The following is an 18203-nucleotide window of genomic DNA, read 5'->3' on the forward strand; positions in this document are numbered from 1 at the left end:
TTCGAAATTTGGTAGTGTGCAGACAGACAGCACCAAAGTACGAAATAAGCTATTTTGAAATGAGATCGAAATGAGACGCAATTTGTGTAGCTCAAACTGCGTATCTTGTTTCGAGCTGCGGTGCAGTGTAGACACACCCTGGGAGAGCCCATGGACATACCCGTAAGGTACTGATTAGCAGTTCCTTGACCCCCACGGAATGATATCGTAAGGGATATCGTAAGCCTTGTCAGGATTTGCCAAGAGTTGTGGGGTGAGCTAAGAGCATCAGATCCTACTGGTGTGTACACTGAGAACTGATGGGCCTTGTGGAAGCAGTTGGAGCACATTGTAAGGGGTGCAACCTCTTTGGGGTTTCCAGAAGTAACTACTTTGCCAGCCCTACACTGTGCTCTCCCCGGGCCAGGGTCTCCACCGGGGGCTGTCAATGAGCATACAATCCTGAACTTTCAGAACCAGAAACACCAGCCTCCACCATTTGAGCTAAAGGAGTAACTCCATTAGTTGGTAGCAGTAGTAGGCTCTTGTCCTTTAAGGTGAAGCAGCCACTAGGTAGGGACACGACACAACCTGCCTCCATTTGTGTCTCTTTCTATCCCTGTTCTCCACAGTCTGTTACAATTATACTGTTCTCCTGTCCTCTCTGAAATACATGTGTGCTATTCCTGCTGCTGTGGTGTATGCTGAATGCCTGTTATCCGCTTGTCAACACAGTGGTGCCCGTCTCTTCATGGCACCTATGAGCTACATCAGCTGTGCTGTGCTCTCCCAGGGCTAGCTGTGTCTCTGGTAACTGGAGGAAACAGCCTTCCCTGATAAATAAATACTAGAACTCCCTCCTCTTCTGCTTTCTGCTTGCCCCTCTGATGTGGCTGCTGCCTTCACCCCCTTGTCTGTCACTCTTCTGTCCAGTTATTTCCCTTCCATATCAGAACGTTCCCAAATATTGCCCATTATCACCCTAGTCTGAACACCCCTGGATTTGCCCATTCTGTCGAGTGTAGCCCTAACGCCTTGCTTCGTTCTGGTCTTTGCACAATCCATTCTGTGCCAAAGTGTCCCTTTGGGGGCTCTCTCAGGGCTCCTCCTTCAGGCCTCTGTCTTGAAGCGGAAAGATGAGTCAGGTCTGGGGAGAAGGGCTTGACTACTCCTGTCTCTCTGGGCATGAGCAAGGAGAGCCTTCAAGTCACTTTGACCTCCCTGAAGGGACAAACTCTGCTTTCTAGCCCCACCAGTGTCGTTTGACTTCCTCATTTATGTACTGGCCTCATCTGGTTGCTGGAGTCCAGAGTAGGGCATAGAGGAAGCAGGAAGTTTTTGGTTCCCCGTTTTTCCCTGCTGTAGTGGGAGGGACTGGCGAAGCACAAGGCTGCATGGTGCCCAGTGGATGGGTGCAGACCCTGCTCCTAAGCCCAGCTGCAGTCAGATGGGGGGTGGCAAGAGCAGGGCTGTGGTATAAAGCGACGTGACGCACTGCAGGCCGGAACTCCCGTCTTTGTGTCAGAGAGCAAGCGAGCTCAGACGGAGCCCACGAGGCCTTCCCTGTGGAAAGGCCTTGTAGCAGGCACAGGCTGGGCGCAGCTCAGAATCTGGACCCCCTCCCTCCTCCCGTGTGTGCGTGTGGGTGTGTATCTCTGCATGCACACGCTCAGAAGTGAGGCCCTTTCGGTTTGCACAGCACATTAAAGCTGCTCCCTTATCGAGTCCAGGCTAAAGTGAGGGCTATTAGAGTTACACATTAACGAAGACAATCATCCCCTCTCCCCACACAGACATTGGCCCTTTCTCCATCCCGGTGCTGAAATCGTTCCCATTGGCCTCATGAACAACTCCTCGCGGCTGCTAAGGCAGGTCATTCACCTGCCCTTCTTGTGATAGGCCAGGGGCAGATTAAAAACAAGTTGGCCTGACCTGGCTGGGGAGTGTCAAGCGGTGTTCAAAAACCCAAGTGGACAGTTAGTTACAGGCTCCCGGCCTGAGGAGGCCCGTAGCTGGGCCGGCAGGAGAGGCTGGTTTCCACGATGAACAGGGCTAATCTGAGGCTAGGTTCCCTGGCTCACCACTGGGCCTGAATGAGGCCAGTGCTACCCCAAATACAGCTCTCAATTGGCTCAGCCTTAGGGATCCTCTCAGATGCTGTCAGGGAAGGGCGGTGAAGGAGAGTGTGGCTGTGGGCAGCACTGTGGGTGGCTCTGTCAGCTTCCTGAGCTGGCACCTGCCTACTTAGTAATGGCACCGTGGAAAGTGCTCAGAGAGCCCTCGGCAGTGGCGTCTGGGCTGTTCGCTAAAGCCCATCCTCCCAGGCACTGTGGCTCCCAAGGGGCGTGGGGCCCTGAGGCCCCTACATGGGACCTTCCTCTGGAGAATGGGGCACCGTGCCGTGAGGTTAAGCAGCGGTGGATGAAGCATAGCAATGGGACCCAGGAGGGGTGTTTTAATGTAAGATTCCACATTGGGAGGGGCATAGGCCATGCATGGGCCTCACGGGTGCATGATTCCTGCACTCAGCCCGGTCCGGCCTGCTGCGGTGAGCTTGGGCTGGGCCACGGGCGTGCTGCATGTGGACCCAGCCTTGTAGCGCTGCGTAGGGCCCAACTGCTGGGCTGCACGCGGGGGAGCTGCATGAGCCGCTTGGCGGGGACGGACGCCACCGGCTGTGGAGTCGTTCTGCAGCAAGGGCCAGGGGCTAGTACACAGTCCTGGTGCAGCTCATGCCCTGCCCCGCCCCATCCCGCTCCCTGCCGTGCCCGGCGGGGCAGTGAGCCTTGCAGCGCTGGGTTCTCAACCATGCGAGGGGGGCACACCCTTTGTCTATCCCCACCCGCCCCTGGAGCACTGTGAGGGAATGCTCGGCCAGGGCAGCCTCTGCAGCCATGAAGGAGGGGACTGGATATGGAAGGAAGATTGCTGTGTGCTGGTGGGGGGAGAGGAACGACTTAAGAAGGACACGGAAGAAGGTAGAGAGACGTGTGATTTTTGATCCTGTGCACCACAAGAGGGCATCCATTGAGTCTCCCATCTTCACTGCTGTGAGCTGGGGGTGGAAGCGCAGGCCCGGTTTTCTAGCTGTGGTCTTTCCTAATGGAGCAAAGCTGTCTGGAGGCAAAGTCTCCGGTGGCCTAGGAGTTTGCAGAGTGAGTGGCTTTCTGGCCCAGCACAATACGGCTGAATGTAGTGGGCGCATCGTTCATCCCTCAGGCACGTCACTTTCCGTTGCCAATCAGAGCCCAACCCCAGAAGTGCCTGGCTGAAGCCCTCTCTCACTCTGCATCCACCCTGGGTGTACTGAAGATACGTCTACACGGTGTTTTAAAACCCACCGCAGTGAGCCTTGCTCTCTGGTGCTAAAAACAACCCTGTGGCCGTGGGCGGCGAGGTGGGTTTGACAGCAGTGTCTGCACTGCTGTTACAGACCAAAAGCATTGCAGAGAGAAAGTGTGCGACTCCGCGTTTGCATTGAAAGGTGGTGGAATTATTCATTGTGAGGACTATTTTAGTCTCTTCTTCTGCCTCTAAATCTTCCACAATCCACTTTGGAATATAGCAGATGTTTTTGTGCCTGACCATTAGTTGGAGGGAATTGCTGTCAGTCTTTGGGTTGGATAGGCGAACTTTGCCGCTTTATGTAGGTTCTTAGCTCCTCAGAGGAGGATCTGTCTACTCCATGTGTGTAGTATCTAACACACTAAGCCCCGCTCTTGGCTGGCTCCTAGGGCCTTAACATAATCAACAAGTGTAATAATGTTTGTGGTGAGTGATTGGTCATTCAAGTCACATAGTATTGTTTCAATGGCCTGGTTAGATGATGGAAACATTTGAAACCAAGAGGAGAGTTAATTAGTGAGACTTGGCGAACAGCAAGTAACAGTGAAAGTCAAACTTCCTGTAGGGACTTTCTATTGAATAATGAATTTCTCTTAAAATTCATGGAACATTCAGGATTCCCCATTTCATTTTTTGACCTTTAAACATGTATTTTAATCTTTGTTTCTCTCTTCCCAATGTCCCCCCCCCACACACACACGACACACAGCCATGTTCTAGTGGTGTTATTATACACAAATAGATATCTGTCATGTACATTGAAAACCAACATGATGCTTTTAAGGATTATTTTTTAAACAACTCAAAAATTAAGGGAAATTTCAACCAAAAAAACTGGACGTGAAAAAGCTTGTTCTAATTGCTACAGTCGGGACACAGAGAGATAAGAAGTCGGATTCCCAGGGAGCTTCTGTAAATTCTTCTTGAGTAGGAATCATGCCTTTCGCCTCACTGATCTTGCAGAGTTTATAACTTCTTGAGAATTCCTTGTGTTTATAAATTCTTGGACTCGTAATCCTGGCAAGTGCTTATAAACTTGGAAGGAATCTTTCCATACTTCAACTCTGCAAGAATCCCTGCAGGGCTGACAAACTACAGAGAGGGCCCTAGAGAATTAATGAATGGGATTTATAAAGTTCAGGCTATGTCTACACTGCAAAGTTTTTGCGTAAAACCAGGCATTTTTGCGCAAAAACCTGCAGAACATCCACACCTCAAATGTGCTTTTGCACAAGTAAATCAGCGGTAAAACGGCAGAACAGAGGGCTCCTTTTACAAAGCATAACTCCTTTTGGCGCAAGAGTTCTTGCGCAAAGAGGCAAGTGTGGACGCTCTGCAGGGGTTTCTTGGAAAAAAGCACAGGTGCTCTGATGGCCATTCTATGAATGGCCATCAGAGCTGTCTTGCGCAAGAGCATCCATGCAGTGTGGACGCTCTCTTGCGCAAGAAGTTTTTGTGCAAAAACTCTTGTGCAAAAGACTTCTTGCACAAGAAGCCTGCAGTGTAGACATTGCCCCAGGTGGTAGTGTGCCTGGCACAGGTAGTGACAAATGTAGGCTGCACCTACAGAGCAATCAGGATCATTATGCTCACAGCCTGTGCCTGCGGGAGTTATCAGAGGCACGGAATTCCTCCTGGAAGTTGCCGCTGTTGGAGAGACACCCAAGAGACTCCATTTTCCTGCTACTTAGCTCATAGCTGTTCAGTAATCCACTGCACACAGTACACCTGTGCTCTGGTTCTCTTTGGCGTCCAGTGACTGCAGCACTTGAGTTCTTAGCTCAGAACGTTTATCGGTGATTTTTGAAGTCACATGTCGCATACGCAGCTGGTGCGATCCACCTCACATTTTGCAAAGAACCTTGCCAAAAATCCCCTTAGGCGGGAGACTAGAGATGCAAATTCCAGCTGGAAAGGACCTAAGTTCTGTGGAAGTTGTGGGGAGGGGAGGAAATCAGATTTATAATGGAGATTGTCTTGCAACAGGAAGCATAGATTTGCTATGGTGGGTCTCTAACATAATGAGGCCTTGCTTCACAAAGCTGTGTTTGTCCACCTCTAGACTTGCACCTGTGTTGCACGTGTAACCCACACAGCAACTGGGCGTGGTTCACTGTCCCAGGTAGTGGCACTTAGAGCCCAGACAGAGAAAGAATAAGTTTGATCTATGGCAGGAGTGGGGTCAGGGGCCACACACAAGTGAGAAGCAGGAAAAAAAATTCTCACAGACCGTGACCCCTGACTGAGAGGGAGAAAGACACTCCCCAACTTCCCCTTGCACATCAGAGCCTAGAGGGGGGCCAGCCTAGTAGATGTTGTGTGCTCCAGCACAGGGTGGGACAGCAAGGGGGCTGAGCATGGGCTCCCCAATGCTAGGGGGGCCCTGAGCCTGGAAGGGCCAGATCCAGGGAAGCTGAGGGCTGCATGCAGCCCCCAGGCCTGAGGTTCCCCTCACCTGCTCTCTGGCCTTAGCTCAGAGCCAGCTAGCTTTCTCGCTCAAGCTATAGAGGCTCATGCACCTAGGTCCCAGGTTCAGTTCTGTTAACACAGGCATAAATCTCCCTCTTGCACAACTCCATCTACTTCCTTACATATTAAATCACATATCCCAAGTGGTCCCCAAGTGTTTGGTCTTGTTAGCTGTGAAGAGGAATTGAGGTAGGAGCACTGGAACCGGCGGGGCTGGCTTGAAGTCATAATAGAACCTGAGTGTGTGGTTTCCATCGCATATACCATGCACGGATCACTTGCTGGAGGATTCTCTGCATCTTGGGGTCTTTAAACCATCGTTTGAGGACTTCAGTATCTGAGATATAGGGGAGAGGATTATTCCAGGAGTGGGTGGGTGAGATTCTGTGGCCTGCATTGTGCAGGGGGTCAGACTAGATGATTATAATGGTCCCTTCTGACCTTAAAGTCTATGGCTGTGTCTAGACTGCATCTCTTTTCTGTAAAAGGGATGCAAATTAGACACATCGCAATTGCAAATGAAGTGGGGATTTAAATCCCCCCCGCTTCATTTGCATAAAAATGGCTGCTGCTTTTTTCCGGCTCGGCGCTTTGCCGGAAAAAAGCACCAGTCTAGACGTGGATCTTTCAGAAAATAAAGCCTTTTCCGAAAGATCCCTTATCCCTTATTTTAAGAGGAATAAGGGATCTTTTGGAAAAGGCTTTATTTTCCGAAAGATCCGCGTGTAGACTGGCGCTTTTTTCCAGCAAAGCTGCGCCGGAAAAAAGCGGCAGCCATTTTTATTCAAATGAAGCGGGGGGGATTTAAATCCCCGCTTCATTTGCAATTGCGATGTGTCTAATTTGCATCCCTTTTACAGAAAAGAGATGCAGTCTAGAGACAGCCTATGAGTTCTGTTCCATGGCATTCAGCACCCTTGCTATAAAGACCATCCCAGAGCCCAGCTGAGGTGCTCTCTTCTGAGCAGATATGACGTGAGCCAGTCTATTTACTTTCTTTGCTAACAAAGGATAAACGTGACCCTCAAATTGGCTCTTTTCCACTAACGGTGATTTAAGCGGCCAAAGCCCAGCTCTAAAGGTACGTCTAGACAGCAGCACTATTTTTGGATACTTCCAATATCCTGAAATAGTTATTCCGCGTCTTGTGAGCAAACCCGTTATTTCAAGGTAGATTTCGAAATAAGAGGCTTGCTATTCCGACATCCCTGTAAGCTAAGGGATGTTGCAGAATAGCGCTTTGTTTCGACGTTTGTCACTGTGTAGACAGAGCCGCATTTCGAACTATTAGATCGGAATTAGATCAAAATAAGATTCGCAATTTGCGTAGCTCAAATTGCGTCGCTTATTCTGAGCTAAGGGTGCAGTGTAGACACGCCCTATAGGTGTTGGGTTCTATTTCCTGGCAGTGTTACAAACTTGATGTGCTCTCGCTCACCTTGCTGAAAGACTTAACTGCTGCCTCTCAATTGCTTTGAAGTCCTCTAATGAGAGGCTGCATAGATGCACCACTTCTTATTTAGACAAAGGGTGCTATCTGAAATCCCATTCTGTTCTCCCCACACAGGCACTCCCCCAAGCCCCTGCTCCCCCATGCATGGCTGCACACACACAAGTACCTCTGAACACACACGGACACAGGGACGATGAGCGAGCATTGCTGCAGGCACAAAGGCGCACGCTCAGCCTGTTTGCCGAGCACACCCCCTTCAATGGCCTCGTCAGCCCGCGGCCTAGAGAGAGGACACAAAAGCCCTGGCAAGGGGCACAGAGATGGAAATCCTGTTCTCCCTTGACCGCTTTTGTAGCCAGGGGTCCTGAGGTCACATCCCAGCAGGATCAGCTGGGTCCCGACACATCCATGCCGGTACTCAGGCTCACACATGCGCACACACGCACATATGCACATATTGACACGGCTCCCGCTCCTGCATTTGGCTTGGGGGTAAAGTGAAAGCAGGAAGTGAAGGGCCCGGTGGTGGTTACTCATTAGAAAAGCAGCTGCTTTGTGCCTGTCGCTCATACACCACCTGTTGTGGTGGCAGCCATTTCCCCTAACCCCCCCATCCCCATCCCCAGTGGGCTGACCCCTCGTAAATCACTGGGCAAGGTGACCCTCCCCGCAGCATCCTTCCTGGGTACTCTTCCCTCTGGGGTCCTGCGCCCTGGCAAAGGGCTAGCCCCAGACCACCGCAGAGCTGCCCGCCTGTGATGTTTGCCCTTGTTTCCCCTCCTCGTGCCATGAAAGAAACAGTGTTTAAAAACCCCCTGCCTCGCTGAAATGGGGAAGGTCAGGCAGAGCCCCAGTGGGGGATGGGCTGAATGGGAGCCTCGTGGCTGCCGCGCCAGAGGTTCCTTCTCTGGTGGACTCTGCCCAGAGCGTGAGCCCGGCCCTCCTCTCCCAAAACCCTCCATGGGGCGGCAAAGGAAGCAGGAGCAGCTGAAAGGGGCCACTTGGTGTGGGGAAAGGCGCACCGGGAGACCAGACGCAGGGCGAGGGGCTTGGCTTTGAGCTCCTGCCTTCAAACCCTGGTACGAACAACGCCCAGCCTGGTTCACAGCCTGCTGCACCCTCCTTTGCCTCCCCATAGAAGCCGGGAGCGAGAGGCAGGCACAAGCTGAGCACTTTCCCCCTCACTCCCCGATAGTCAGGGGATGAGGAAGAGGACCCGGTGCGCAGAGCTGCAGCCCCCTACGCTCCTGAAAGGGCACCGGGAAGGGGGGGTGCAGGGACTGAGGCAGTGCCGGATGCGGGGGCCGCGCACCCCCAGCCAGCGCCTTTCACCTGGCTGGCTACCTGCTGCTTAGCAAGAACTCCCTGGAACTCAGCACCTGCTTACCTTCACCTCTGGTCTCAAGAGAAAAACAGAAGCCACAAAGGTGTCCTGTTTCATATCAACAGAGGCGAAAGGAGAGAGTAACAAAAGAACAGGACTGTCCTCTATGAAAGAGGATGAAGGGCCGCCCTATATCAGTGATGGGCGCAGTACACAGCCTCGCAGCCAGCCAAGCAGGCTGTATGTTTGTAACCCCGTCTTAGCAGAGCTAGAAACACAGGCTGGGCAAATGCCCGTCGACCAGGCCCCCGAGGAGAGAGCTGGGCACAGGGATGTGAAGAGCAGGCTGTGAGCAGGGCTGTTGAAAGGCTCCCGAGTGGCAGCCCTAGAAGTGCCTGGTGGAACAGGCACGGCTCTACAGTAGCAGGAGACGCTTCTCCGCTGCTCCCCCGCCAACGGGGCTCAGCCCTGTCCTGGCGTGAGTGGACAGGCCGTCTCCAGGCCCAGAGAACGCCTCACTCCCTACGCTCCCTGGTGGCAGGCAGGCCTGTCCCGCAGGCACCTCTTATTTCACCTCGGGGAGCCATTACAAGGGGTGAGAACGCCCCTAGAGCAGTGACACCCAGACTGGGGCTCCCCTGTCAGACGTGGCTCCGAAACGTGACTCCTGCAGCTGTTTGCAGCCCATGGTATTAAAACAGCATGTTATTTAATTATTAGCCAAGTTACTAACCGATCAGGATAATTTTACTGTTATAACCAACTATAGTTGATAAAATAATACTACCTGGGCAGTCATTTTGCGGTGAGAATAATCTATCTATCTATCTATCTTACATATGGATCTACATTACTATGATAAATGAAACAATGAATTCACCCCACCATGAGTCTTTTTGGTAATGGTGATTGCTAATTTGCCTCCTGCCCACTGAGTTCTGAGGCAGCATTCCCTCTAATTTTTCTACCTGTGTGCAGAATAAATGTTGTTATGTGCACTGAGGCATGTGCTGATGTGCACCACCGGGAGAAACACACGCCGTCGGCTGTGGGCACTCTGCTAATTAGCTGTGCAGCATTTGAATCTCTCCTGGGCGGCCACCCAAGTGCTCCGTTTACAGGGAACCCTGGTCTGAGGATCACTGCTCTAGGCAAGCCAACTTTAGTGTCTTGGCCCTTAGGTAAACACAGGAGCTTGGAGTGAAAGGCTTTGTGTCCCATTACCTTGTCCTGCTCTGTAGGGATGGATGGTGGTACCCAGGCCTGGACTTTCCACAGCTGCCATGTCACAGCTCCCCCAGTCCTTCTTCCTAAACCCGTGATTGGTGGTGGCCATCACCTGTTGGAAGTCCACAAGCCATCCACGGATCTTGAAGCATCAGGAGAAAGGGATTTTTTTTATTAAAGAAGGATAAAGACAAACACAACTAGAGCATAACCTGTACTGTGAAAAAAAGTCCCCGTTGAGAGATTCCAGTGAGCTTCTTACACCCATTTCAATTTCATGCCATTTGCCCTGTCTGGATCCTCTTTTCCAGGATGGAGTGTTACCAAACTCTACATTTTCTTTAGGCCACTCCCAGAAGAGTCTTCAGAAGGGCAGGACCCTGCAGGTTTGCAGTTGCTTTATACCATGCAGAGGTGCCAAGCAACCCAAGAATTGGGCGCTTGGTATAAGGATGTTCTCATGATTAAACTGACCCAGGAAAACTATATGGCAGCTGTTTACAGGGGCGGGGCTGGTTGTGACGATTTATGTAACCTATTGCTGATGAAGTTCTTAGCATAATACTGCAGCAGGGAAAGGAAGCATGGACATCTTTCCAAAGAGACACGCCAATAACATTTGTAACACATTCCCATGCTTTTCCAAATCATAAAGAGGGAGGTGACGGTATTCTGTCATGGAAATGAAAAAGGCGTTTCATGCTTTAGCACCACCAAAGCATGAGCTGTCTTGAACGTAATCCTGCCCTCTCTTACTCCAGATTGAACCCGTGTAACTCCATGGACTTCTGTGGGGGTGACTCCAGATTTACACCAGTGCAACTGAGAGCAGAGTTTGGCCCACGGCCTTCTTGAATGTTGGCAATCTTTTCTTTAGTGCTGTGTCGAGCTCTGGAGAACTGCTGCCAGGGGTCAAAAAACTGTTGGCCAAAATCTGTTTTCAGCGACACTGATGGTAAATCCAGAGGAACGTAATTGAAATTCATGGAGCTGTTTGGATTTTTCCCCACAGTTCCCTGGCAAAAGTTTAGGAAAAGACAGGCGTCTACATCTGTTGTCCTGTGTTTTCCAAGAGTACAAAAGGGCTGATTCCAAGGCAGAAGGATGTTGAAAACACCATCACGTCCCTCCTGCTATTCTGGAACAGAATTAATTTATTTCTGGATATGAAACAAATTTTCATGGCTATTTGTTACCCTTGTGTATGCACGCTTGATAATGAAAATCCTGACGTTCTTCTTAGTAACTTGCTCATGTGGATCTATCCAATTCTTCCTTAAAATCTCTTGCAAAAAAGGACCTATGTACACTAATCCAGGGATGTCATAAATGAAGTGGCGGGACCATCAAAGGCCTGTGCTGGATCTAGTTGCTGTATTTCTGATTCACTGCTTGTCCGTACACAAGGACGCTGTTGTGCATGACTCATTCGTCTACCAGCAGCCCTGTGGTATTGCAGAGCCTGTTCGGTTATAATTAGTCTTCCATTTGGTACCGATGCGGATTGCTCAACAGACATTTGTATTTAATGCTAAAAAAGCCCATGTGCAAGATTCTGGATCCATAGAATTGCCCAACAAACTCGTTGTGGATAAGCAAAATGGATGACTGACCTCAGGGCTTTGATGCATACATCCCATTTCACTGCCGCATGGTTAGAGGTAGGTCTTACTTTGCAAAATCACCCGGGATCTCCCATACAAAGCCCTCTCTCTGACTTATGTTTTGATTAACCCTTTATCTTTTGGTTTGCATATTGCCCCATAATATTTGTCACACAGGCTATGTCTAAAAACTACAAGGTTTTACGCAAAAACGGCTGGTTTTGCACAAAAACTGGCAGAGCGTCCACATCTCAAGCACATTTTTGCACAAGTAAATTGACCGAACAGAAGGCTTTTGCTAGTAGAATTATTTATCTCCCTGTGAGGAATAACTGTTTTTTGCGCTACAGCTCTTGTGCAAACAGGCAGGTGTAGATGGTCTAGAGGAGTTTTTGTGCAAGAAACCCCCACTGGAAAAAGCACAGGGTGTCCCCGCAGTATGGACACTCTCTTGTGCAAAAGCACACATTGCTTTTTCGATGCACTTTGAAGTCTGGATGTGCTTTTGCACAAGAAGTTTTTGCTCAAGAACTCTTCTGCAAAAGGCTTTTTGCGCAAAACCCCTGCAGTGTAGACAAAGCCACACTGAGGGCATGTCTACACAGGAGTGTAGGAGGAGTAAGGGAAGCCGGGGGAAGTGTGCTCTATTTCAAAATAAGTGCTGTGTAGACATTCCTGAAGTTGAAATAAGCTATTTCGACTTACGCTACGCAATTGACGTAGCTCAAGTTGCACAGCTTATTTCGAGTTTAGCCCTGCTGTGTAGATATGCCCTGAATGAGCTAATGCAGAAGATCAGCTCCTACTTTTATTTTTCCATTGGGGAGAAAATAGTTACACCTAGGAATTAAATTACTGTACTGAGAAGCAATGCTTGGGGGCCAGTTATGGAGTTTAGGGGAGAGGGTTTCAGGCTTCATCTCTGCTTTGTCTTTTATTGTTAATCATCACCAACATAATTTCTATTACCACCAGCTCCTACCCTCCCCCACCCCCACCCCAAGGGTGCCAGTTCCATCCATCTTGAATCTGGAGGAGGCTGCTCCCAGGGTGGACGGGACTCCAGCCTTTACCCACCTGCTCAGCCACCACCTGCTTCCCCAGCCACCAGGAGTACCAGCTCCATCCCTGGCTTTAGGGGCCCTAGTATATAGGCACTAGCTATTCTATTCTATTTTACCTAGCAGCCATCTGTAAAGAAAATCAATTTTCACGTAACATATGCTTATATGATGGGTCTGAAGTACCATTCTGTTTCCTTTCCGGTGTTACATGTGAAATGCATCAACTCATTTAAATCAAAACCGGTGCCTACCAAGAGCCCGACTATACTTCTTATTGAAATCAATGGGCCCAATGAAGTAACAGAGAAAATGTCTGTGAATAATCGTATCCAGGAAAGAAATGCAGAGAGTCGCAACAAATCTCTCCAAAGAACACAATTAACTCACGCAACTCTGGCATCTGTTTCATGCACAACACCCGGCACCACTGAGGCACTGACCTTTGCGCCGATCCAACGGCAGTGACGCACACTTGTGCTTGGCACAGTCCATACCCAGTTTCTCTGCTTCATTATTCCCTTGGGCCGGGGTGAGGGATTGAGGGCTTTATTCCATTCTTAGGTATGCTAGAGCAGCGGAGGGGGAATCCCATGAAAACGCACTATGGCTGGCCAAGCTAGTGGTACAAAACCCGGCCAGCCAAATGCAGCAGAGGGGGCAGAAAAAAAGTCAAGCAGCACAGGAACAACGTGGCCCCCGGAAGTTGGCACTCAGGAGCCAGAACTGGCCCTGACCAGCCGGCGGTAGACACAGGTGTAGGGCAACTGCTGTGACTAGCTGCTGCTCCAATCTGTAATCTTGTTGCTGTTCCCTGGGGTGGCAAAGTCTTTAGCTCTGTTGGTATCTCCTTTTGCTGTTGTAATTTGTTGTCTGGATTGCTTCAGTGCCTGGAAGCCCAACCAAGTGCACGGAACGAGAAATAGTCCTGGCCCTGAAGCTCTGGCCATCTCTGCAAGACTGGCAAAGGGTGGGAGGGGAAACTGAGGCTTGGAGCAAAGAAAAACGACTTGCCCAAGGGTGCACAGCAGGCCAGTGGAAGAGAGGGGACTAGAATGAAGGTCTCCTGACTCCCCAGCTTATGCCTTTTAAAACAAGCATGACGTTCTTCCAATAGGCTGGGTTTGGAGTTCTCTTGCTGAGGGACTTGGGTTTCCTCGGCGTTCTCAGGCATCATTTAAAACACGTCAGACTGCATTTTCTAGCCAGTTTCTATTGTTCCCTTTCAACACCGGGCTCTGGGGCACTGTCTCTGTGGCCGTGCCGAGTGTGCAAAGATACAGCGCAGCTTCCGCCTCTGCCTGTGGTATCATTTCTCACCTGAATGCCCCCTCTCTTCTTCCAGAGCCTGCTTGACAGCAGGTCGGAGTCTGTGGGGCTCCCAGCTGGACCAACTCGGGCAATTGCTGGGTAGGGCATTCCAGCATCCCTCCAAAAGGGCTAGATGGCTGCCCTGCCCTCTGGTTAGCAGGGCATTGCAGTGGTCCCTAGTTATCAATGCCACTGAACTGCGGCTGTGTATCCGGCAGGTCCTTGGGGACCCCCCTGGCTTCATGCCCTCACCATCGTCCCTTGCCAATTGGAACACCGAGTTCCCCCATCAGTCACTCGGTGTTCTCCTCCCTGCTGTTTGCATTAGGCAAGACCCGAACAAAAGACAAGTACCGGGTGGTGTACACGGACCACCAGCGCCTGGAGCTGGAGAAGGAGTTCCACTACAGCCGCTACATCACCATCCGGCGGAAGGCGGAGCTAGCGGCCACGCTGGGCCTCACCGAACGGCAGGTCAGTGCGGAGCTGTTCATTTGGCATGCACCGAGGCAGGCAGCCTGGGCCATTGGGCCTGGCTGCACCCAGTGAGGTCAGGGGTAAAACTCCCTGGAGCAGAGTTAGGCCAATGCTGAGAGCTTTCGAACCCCCCACCCCGGGGTGAACTGACGGAACAGCAGAGAGAGTGTCCCTAGGGGAGCTGGGGAAGCTATGGAAGAGATGGGAAATGGGGCTACGTAAGAACATAACAATGGCCAGACTGGGTCAGACCAAAGATCCATCTAGTCCAGTGTCCTGTCTGCCCACAATGGCCAATGCTAGGTACCCCAGAGGGAGGTAACCGAACAGGGAATCATCAAGTGATCCCTCCCCTGTCGCCCATTCCCAGCCTCTGACAAACAGAGGCTAGGTTCACCCTCCCTGCCCAGCCTGGCTAAGCGCCATGGATGGACCTAGCTTTTTTTTGAGCCCTGCTGAAGTTCTGGTCTTTTCAACCTCCTCTGGCAGGGTTAGGAGTCAGGAGCTCTCTGAGTGGGAGGGGAGGCTTATGTTCAAGTGGTGATGTTGTGCACAAAATGAAGGTTTCCCTGGCAACCCACATACCCCAGTTCCTCGTTCTTTCTACCCCCTGGCATCACCTGCAGGAGAGTCTCTCTGCCTGGTGTGTGCCAGAGGAACCATAGTGGAGACAGAAAAACTAACTCGGCAAAGGACTGACGTCTCACATTGACTCCCTCCACCCTCTCCCCGTCACCTCACATGCTCGCTCCTTCTCTGGCTCCGGCCTACCTCATATTGTCTGCTTCTCTCCTGCTTTTCTCTTCTCTCTTCCTCTACCCCTTTTCCTGTCCCTTCTTCTCCCCCGCTCTTGTCCATCCCTCTCCTCTCCTCTCGTCTCCACAGGTGAAAATCTGGTTCCAGAACCGGAGAGCCAAGGAGCGGAAGGTGAACAAGAAGAAGATGCAGCAGCAGACGCAACCTACAAGCACCACCACTCCCACCCCGCCTGCCGTTGGTACCCCGGGCGCCATGGGCGGCCTCTGCAGCAGCACCACTAACCTGATCTCCTCATCCCCAATGGCAATCAAGGAAGAATTCCTGCCTTAAGGCCAGCGGGTAGGAGTACACAGACATAGGTGCCCTGCAGCGGACCGGAACCAGCCGGGCAGCTCTGGAGACGGACCCTTCCTTCACAAAAACATGACGTTGTAATGGCTGAGCTGACGTAGCCACTTCCTCTCGGTCCAGCGGAAGGATAAGCTGGCATTTCTGATGGAAGATGACCCCTCTGTGGAAGAGTCATGGACTCAGTTCTATGTATAAAAACAATAGGTTAGTTACTGTTACTCTGTGGTAGGGAAGACACACTGATCTGGCCTCAAATATTTATAATCAAATGCAAGAGGGAGCATTTGGGGGAAGGGAAAAGACAATGAGGCCCAGGGAATGGCATCGGGTGCACCCCACCTGCCCTCTTTGGGGCAATTCAAATACTAGACATGTACTGCAGGGACCAGGCTTCTGCATCCGTCTCCAGCCTCCCTCACACCTGTAGTTCTGGAGAGAAGGTGACAGGCCCTCTGTAGAGGCTCTCCTGAAGCCAGGTTAAGGGGCACACAGGAGGCAGGCCTGAAGAGGTTAGCCAGTCGGGGACACTCCACTAGTGCCTGGAGGGAGAACAGAAGGGGGAAGGGGACATGGGGACAAGCTAGGAAGGGTCTCTGGAGCAAGTGCATTTTTCTAAGCCTGAGGCCTGAAAGTGGGTTGCGGAGTAACCGCCATTCCAGGGAAGGTGGCTGTTTTAAATAGGGTGAATTTGGTCCTTCTGTAAACAACAGGCTCTCTGCTGGGTTCTGTAAGCCCTGCACACACAAGTTCCACCAACACACTTTTGTCCTCATCTGGGCACCACCCACTGCCAGTTTAGTCCCAGGCCCCCGCTGCACAGCTCCACCGATCCTCTTTTTTCCAGTTCTGCATTTCTCCTGAAACTGTGTTCAGGTGCGCAGTGGCTGATTTGTAACCAATGTCCATAAAAAGCCAGGCTGAGACTGTCCTGCCACTTTCACCCAAAGGTGTCCTGTCCTGTCACACGTTGGGCCTTGGCTAAAACCCGGGATGCTGTTTTCTGGGCAGGTCTCTTGGGCTGGTGCAGAAATGGGTGTGTCTCATAAAGAGCCATTCCAACCTCTGTCTGAGTAGGACTGGACGAGAGCCGCTTTGTATCTCCTCCAGCGTCACTCAAGCCCATCGGTGGCTGTTGGTGAATCCCATGCCTTCCTGTCCCAGCCCCATGGGGCCAAGGTAACACCCCAGTGGTATTGCCAGAGCCTTCCAGTCCAGACAGCAAGAGAGCCAGTGGGGGAAGGAAACAGGTTTTGGTGATGACACAGAGCAGCGGTTCCCAGTCGCTGGTCTGCAGACTGGTGCGGATCCACGAACCGCTAGCTGCCGGGCCAAGGCGGCTGCTAGAGCTCAAGCCGCAGCAGCTCAGCTCCGACAGCTGTGGTGGATGAGGCGGAGGCAGGAGTAGGCAGGGCAGGAGGCGCCTCTCTCCCTCCTTCCTCCTCCCCCCTCCGTGCTTCGGGAGGTAGGGAGCGAAGGAGGAGGGAGCATGCCTGCCACCAACGGCTGCTCTCCCTGCCTGCGTGGCAGTAACAGCCACACTCAGCCACACTCCCCAGGGGGTAGCCTTTCTCTGGGGAGTGCAGGGCTGGGGCAAAGGGGTGTTGGGTAAGGCTGGTGGGTCATGGGGCAAGAGGGTGTTGGCATGGGCTGTAGGGGTCAGAAGTTAAAGGGTCAAAGGGCATAGGATGTAGGGGTGATAGTCAAAGGATTTTAGGGGAGCAAGGGGCTGGTTTGGGGTTAGGCGGACAGGCAACATTTTATTTGCATATGTGCACATTCATTATTTGCATAATGAATATGCAAATAAAATGTTGCCAGTGTGCCAAACGTTTGTGAATGGGTTTGCCAGTCCGTGGCATGAATAAGGTTGGGGATCTCTGGCACAGAGGATCATGGAGAGTTCACGGCCCAGCCCTGCTCCTGCATCCAACCTCTGGTGCCAGTTTAGCTCGGTCCCATGCCCGACACGGCAGCACTGCCCGCTGGACACCCCTGCCTGCCGCTCCCAGCGCTCACGACGGGGGGTTTATACTGGTTCAGGACTGCGGCTCAGGTTTGTGTATATAAGGTGGCCGCCTTTTTTAAAAAAAAACCCAAAAACAGCTTTGAAAATAAAAACGCGCCAGAAGCTGGTCCACCGTGAGTTTGTTGCTAGCCCATTCCCGCCCACATGGTCTGTGCCTAGCACAGGACTGGAGGACGCTTGGTTCCAGATTGACTCGACACGAGCCAAACAAACGAGCGTTTTCCAGGCAGCAAAGCAAGACGTTTTCAACCCCGACTTCCTCCCAGCTGCCGCCGGACGCAGACGGGCTCAGCGCAGCTCCTGGCCAGCCGGCTGCTGGATTTGGGCAGGCATCTCGTCCTGCGGAGCTTGGTGGAGACTGGGGAAAAGGCAACGCTCCTGCCTATGCTGATCTCCCCTCGTCGCCTGTTGCCAGCACTGAGCTCGAGAGCTGGGGCGCTGTTGTGTCTGGTGCGATCGGCTCGGGGCCCTTGGTCCCACTTGTTGACTTGTTTTGAAGTTTCTGTGTCACATTCACAAAGGGGTTGATGGTTTTCAGTGGGCTCGTTTCCCAGGCCTGAATACCAGGGGGCTGTGTGAAGTGTGCTTTGCCCCCAGCCCATGCGGGAACGTCGCCAATGCCTGGTGCCTCCGGTCCATACAGACATATCCTGGCGCCCAGTGCCCCTGGCCATATGGGTACATCAGTGCCTGGTACCCCTAGCCCCTGTGGGCACATTTTGGGTGCAATGCACGGGGGTTGAGTTCCTCTCCACATTAGCCGGTTTCTTGTGCCCGGGGGAACCTCCCTGATGCTGCAACCCTGGAACATTGGGGG

General features: G+C 51.8%; 1 protein-coding gene across 1 annotated transcript in view; it reads left to right on the top strand.

Annotated features, from left to right (window-relative positions):
• Positions 1-17477, top strand: part of CDX1 (caudal type homeobox 1) — a 32720-nt gene extending 15243 nt beyond the window's left edge. Inside the window, exons 3-4 of the mRNA XM_075900003.1 lie at positions 14102-14247; positions 15136-17477. Of these exons, the coding sequence (XP_075756118.1) occupies positions 14102-14247; positions 15136-15339 (350 nt within the window). The 3' untranslated portion in view covers positions 15340-17477. The remainder of the gene's footprint in view (positions 1-14101; positions 14248-15135) is intronic.
• Positions 17478-18203: the final 726 nt, after the last annotated feature.

The sequence above is a fragment of the Pelodiscus sinensis genome, chromosome 17 (assembly GCF_049634645.1).
Source record: "Pelodiscus sinensis isolate JC-2024 chromosome 17, ASM4963464v1, whole genome shotgun sequence".
Taxonomy (NCBI): domain Eukaryota; kingdom Metazoa; phylum Chordata; order Testudines; family Trionychidae; genus Pelodiscus; species Pelodiscus sinensis.